The following is a 5,882-nucleotide window of genomic DNA, read 5'->3' on the forward strand; positions in this document are numbered from 1 at the left end:
CCTATGTGAAAAGCTTACAACAGAGCTTTAAAAAGTACTGAAGGTGAAAGTGTGTATGCTCCAGTTTACTGAAATACAGTGTAACGCAGAGGGTATGGTTTCTGTAAAAGATTTTCACGAATCATACATAACTACAGCACCATTAACCTGCATCCTAGAACCCAGTCCATTCTATCAACTGCCTTGGAGAACACTCTTGAAGACCACACTTAAATTTTCAGAAATGCGATTGGCTGATTGATAAAATGTAATAAAATTAAATCCCTCTGAAAATGTCACATTGCAATAGAACTCATTTTTTTACTGTGAAATCCATGAAACTACAATCCGATGAAGTTGTCTCAAACATCAAAATGATGAAATTAATTCCCAGTAAAATTTATGCTTGTAGGGTATGATGAAATTTGCATGGTAGTCATATAAAATAGCATTGTATGTAAAACGCTAGAAACCATTGATAGAATATTGTCATTTTTCTTAAAATTTCTGAAATTATTGAGAATGGAAAACTGATTAAAAGCAAATTTAATAAACACTAGGTCATCGTACTTGATTTTGCAGAGACCTCAAAATATCTCCACCATAAATATCCAGTGCATAAAAATTGTGACTCTGTACTTTTTTCCTGGGAATAATTTGATAAATAGATTATAACTTATTGTTACTTTTATATCAACTGCAATTTTTTTTATGTGCCTACAAAAACATTACAGGGACAAATAAGGAAACTCTTCTTCAGAAAGATATCTGCATTGATATTTCAATACTTTTAAGCGCTCACTTTCTTTTAGCAGCTGAAATTTGTCATTGGGTGATGAAATGTACAGAGTCATAGAGCAGGGGTAATTCAATCTCACATAACTCAAATACATTGCGGGACACCCCTTTTCATACTCATTTGACACTCACCAGAAAATTAACAATGTTTTTGATTATGAGTAATCATACACCTTAATCTGTAATTAAAATTTACTCCTAAGACATTTTAAATGTTTTATCAGCAATGTTAACTATCCCTCTAGCTTATTCTGCTAACTTAATTGAAAATTTATTTTATGTTTTGTTTGATTTGCTACAAATATATCTCTATAACATGTTAAGATACCCAAGCCTTGTGCCAGGCATTTTATATTAATTCCCTCTGTTATTTTTGTTCAATTATTTACAGAAAGTTGACAGCAAACTGATGAAGGTGTTGTATGGTTTATGTACCATGGAGGAAAATTTTGAACAGATGGTTGAAGTAGTTGAGATGTATGAAGATGGTGCTACATTAGGGCAGAAGCTGAAAGGATCAGATTTCCTATCCAAGCCAGAGTTGCCGTTCAGCAGACTTAGTGACTTTATCATGATAAAGGAAGATGAAAAACACTCTCTTCTTGGGAGTGTCCTCGATGGAACCTTATCCTTTACAGACATGTGTAAGGAGGCAACAATGCTGAAAAAACTTGAACATGTACAACGCTGCTTTTGTCAATTGACACACTGCATTGATGGGGGTTGGGACGAGGCCGTTAGAAGATTCCCAAAAGAGGCCAATCGTGACCAGTTGGAGAGATTTACAGGCTTGTCGTACTCACAGGGCATACCAGAGGAACTTGCCAACTACTGCAAAAGGCTTGTGCTCTTTGAAAAGTATAAAGGTGAAAATGTGTCAGCTAAATTTTCAAGAGATGGGATCCATGGCCATGCCATCCACACAGATACACTCAATATAACTTGCAACAAAATCAAGGAACACTGCCCTGGATTTTCTGGTGTGGACTTGACAATGGTGGATATGTCTGATGTAAGTACACTGTTCAGAGTTTGAAAATTTTAATTTTTTCTAAGTTGTCCTTGTAGCTGAAGACTATACTTTTTTATTGGTCCAAAGGTTAATTCACTAGTCAATATGAATGTAAATAAAACTGATAAAAGGGACAGAACCTGTAACTTCTGGTGTTTTTCTTCAAGATTTTGCTGTCTGTTTTATTTCATATTGATCAACTCAAATGTGCATTTTGAAATGCCCAGTGTACAGCTTGTAAATACAATGTCTTTGCGTGTAAGGGACATTGTTACTTTTTCCATTGGAATTCAAGTGTGTACTTGTTAACTTGTCATTGGCAACTGTAGGTAGCATAGTTCATTTTATTAAAAGACAAGCTTTGTTGATAAACACAGATCAAGAACACTTACAAAATCATCAAAGTTACAGCCTCTGTGCTTTTCAACCTTAGTCTAAAATAGCCGTTTTCAGTCTGTTATATACTTATTTTATATAATCAGACAAACATACTCAAGGTTTCTTATACTGTAGAAGACTGTTTGTCAACATACAAATATTTTGACCCTACGGCATCTTATATTTCATTGGAAGGATTTATGCATGTGGTATTTCCCAGGTCTGGTGACCAGACGTATGCCTAGAAAGCAATGAAAAAATTACTGGGCCTTGACCTTACCTTACCATGAATTCAGGCCCAGATATTTCTACCAATCAGTGCATTATGGAAAGGAATAACGAAAAAAGAAAATAACTTTCTCCGACATTCTATAGCTCTAAAACCAGGTTTTAGACACAAGACATGAAACCATCGCGAAAATGAATTCATGGTCATGACCATTTATTCATTCTCGCGTTGGTTTCATGTCTTGTGTCTAAAATCAGAATCTAATATATGCATGGTCACCTATTTATTCAGTATCTTTCAACATGTCAAACAATATAAAAAGTATCTCATATCAAACAAAATTCATTAAAAAGGGTGACTCTGTCCCTTTAAGTTTTGTTAAAAAGAAACTCAGAACAAGTTATTTATGAATTTGTTTGAATTTAAAGTTGTTTCATTAATTAATGTTTCTATCTGTTACACTACAGGAATGGTCTGCAGAGGAAATATCACGGCTTCTTGTTGCAGTCAAGGCAATTAATCATGATTGCCAAAAGAAAAACCACAATGTTGCTATCATCTGTACAGCATGGAACATGGGTGAAATATGAAATGTATGAGGAAGGACAGGAACTGCTATGTACAGCCAGCTTTCTGCCACATAGAGAATAGCAGTAGGGGTAAGCATAGTCTTTTTATCAATAAATGGAAACAAAACATATTTCATAACAAGGAATAAATGCCATACATTGCTACATACATACATGATTTGTAAGTCACAAAGCAACTTCTCCCAATTGTAGATTTCAATCACCATAATCTTCATTATCCAAGCATATGTAGGATTTCCATTCTACTTAATGGAAATTTAACATTCTATGTAAATTATGTTGTGATCTTGTAGACTGTCAGCAGCATACTAGTGGTCTCTTTAATTTATAAATATTTAGAATACTGGTAATCAATAGTTATATGTCAATTAGCTGTAACTTTTAACTTTTTTCAGTATTTTTGTTCTGTGTTTCAACTACAGTTTCTGGTGAGAATCCTGAACCAAAATGAATACCAAATATATATTTGTCAATGCAACCTTTTTGTGTACAATCATGCATTGTTACTGTTGAAATTGTCAACAATAACAATAGTCATTACACACATACAGAGTATGTTGACAAGCAGAATACAGGACAGTTCAGCATGACAGGGGAAAAAGGATTAGAAACTGCAGTAGATTTCTATAACCAGAATGCTGAAAAAATAGCCAAAATTACAGCTACTGTCCCTTCAAACATATTTACATGCAATTTATCGCAAGTATTTATGTAGCTGTTCCATGTTTTATAGCGTCTTCAAGTATTAATTATCAATATTAATTTATTTACCAACAGGTAAAAGAGTTGGAATGGTTGATTACGTGAAGTGTATAGCAGTAGGTTATTTTGGAGAGGAGAGGCACTTTTCTTTTAACATGACAGATCAACGAAAAACATGTGGATGTGAAAGCCGACTCTGATAACCAGGACAATCCTATTGGTCTGTATACCAGACTAGTAGAATTGTTAAGTCACCCTGGAGAGTGGGTCTTGCATGGATCAGAAAATGAGAACGGTGAGAATGGTGTTTATTTTCTGACAATGTTTTTATTTTGCATTTTTTACAACTTGTGCAATCTTTCATTGTGCAGGTTTAATTTTTGTCAGCACTGTATATTGTTACAATTATTTTGGTGCACAGCTTGTACAATCTAAATGAATAATGTAGCAATAAGAAAATGTACTTATTCATCAAGATTGTTTGATGCATCAGTGGCTTTGTTCAAAATATGTGAGAAATAATTTTTACAAAATGTTTTCTCCACTTTCCTAAAATACCACTATCAAATACAAAATCACACACTTAAATTTCCTATTCCATTTAAAATCTTTTATTATCTTGCTACAGAAGTGAGATGAAACATATATGACTTCTATGTATTATTGTCTATTTCATGTCATATTTGTACAGAACTCATTCCTGGATTTGGTATTTAAATTTCAGTGGTTGTGTGGTGCCTTAGAGTGTCCAAAGGCTTAAGTAATATTCATGGCATCAGGTTTCTTCAGCCAAGGCAACAGATCTTGTTTGTGTAATTATTTTTCTATAGCTCAAAATTTTTTACATCAATAAACAAGTGACAATCATCCGAACTTGTGTAATATAATACTTGGAATTTGGACACTAATGCAAATCCTCATATTTACATGACAGGAACTGGAATTTTGGCAGCAGTAAATGTTTGAAGACACTGCGTCTACAGGGACAGGAGTCTTCCGAGATTACACATTGTGTGCGACATTTTAAGTGCCGTAATGGACATCGACGCCGATGAATGAAGACCATCTTGTACAGCAATGACTATCCACTGGTCGGCCATTATATTATCTAATATGGCCATTTTGCCATGGTTTTTTCATGTTGAGAGCCATAACTCTGGCAAGTCTCACCAATTTTATTCAAAGCTGGTACATGGACATTGACTTATGTTATACGTATGCATGTGGATTTTTTAGACAGTAAGATTGAATATGGCTGTTTGGCAGCCATTTTGTCACGATTTTTCATTTACAGAGCCATAACTCTAACATATTTCCACCAGTATCATTCAAAGTTAGTACGAGGACATTGACCTATTCCATACATATGCTCATCAATTTCTTTCACGTCATGTAGCAGTATCATGTCAATTACTTAAGTTTCGTAATTAGGCTGATATGTCAAGAAATACTGCATCAAATTTCATGAAACTTGGTACAGATGCTGAGCTCACATTGCTTTAACAGTGAAAAAAGATATTTATCAGTGTCATGTTAATTAATTTGTAATTGCTTATGTAATAACTTTCCTAATTAGAGTGATATATCCACAAATACTGCATCAAATTTGATGAAAGTTGGTACAGATGTTTATCTCATAGTGTTGTAAATACTGCATCAAACTTTATGAAAAATGGTACCAACGATAATCTGTCAGTATTATGATAGTATGCAAAAATGTTTGGCAGCACCCTGTCGATTAAGTACTAATTGATTCATTTTAATGACCTTTTGTAATAAGTGTGGCGGCTTACATTGGTTTTATTTTTTCACCACCATGGAACTCATTCTCCGCCATTGAGCGCCATCTGTATTGCAGTATTTTTATCAAAAACCTAAGTAATGAAGAGACTCTATCCTGTCTGCGGACTTGTAATTAAAGTAGTTAGTACCCATTATCAATGATAACTTGTTTAGAATCATTTAAATGTAGAAGGACAAACTGGAAATTCTTTGATATGGTTGTTTTTCAAAGTTTTTTTGTTGGAATATTAATATCTCAGGAAAAAACTATCCATAGGATACCATTTACATGACCTTTTTGACTCTAATATTTCTCTGATGTCATATATATAAGTACACCCTGTTTGTTTTAAGGTCATTTCTTAATGGTTCTCGATGGCGAGTGTAACAACTGCATGTTCCTTACCGTTTC

The 5,882-nt window shown here is 33.9% G+C and overlaps 1 protein-coding gene across 1 annotated transcript; it reads left to right on the forward strand.

The window, feature by feature from the left end:
* Positions 1-398: 398 nt before the first annotated feature.
* Positions 399-2,986, forward strand: LOC139124342 (uncharacterized). The gene is made up of 2 exons (XM_070690480.1): positions 399-1,789; positions 2,864-2,986. Exons 1-2 carry the CDS (start codon positions 1,187-1,189, stop codon positions 2,984-2,986), a joined length of 726 nt encoding a protein of 241 aa, XP_070546581.1. The 5' UTR covers positions 399-1,186.
* Positions 2,987-5,882: the final 2,896 nt, after the last annotated feature.

This window comes from Ptychodera flava, assembly GCF_041260155.1.
Source record: "Ptychodera flava strain L36383 chromosome 23 unlocalized genomic scaffold, AS_Pfla_20210202 Scaffold_23__1_contigs__length_28996876_pilon, whole genome shotgun sequence".
Taxonomy (NCBI): Eukaryota; Metazoa; Hemichordata; class Enteropneusta; family Ptychoderidae; genus Ptychodera; species Ptychodera flava.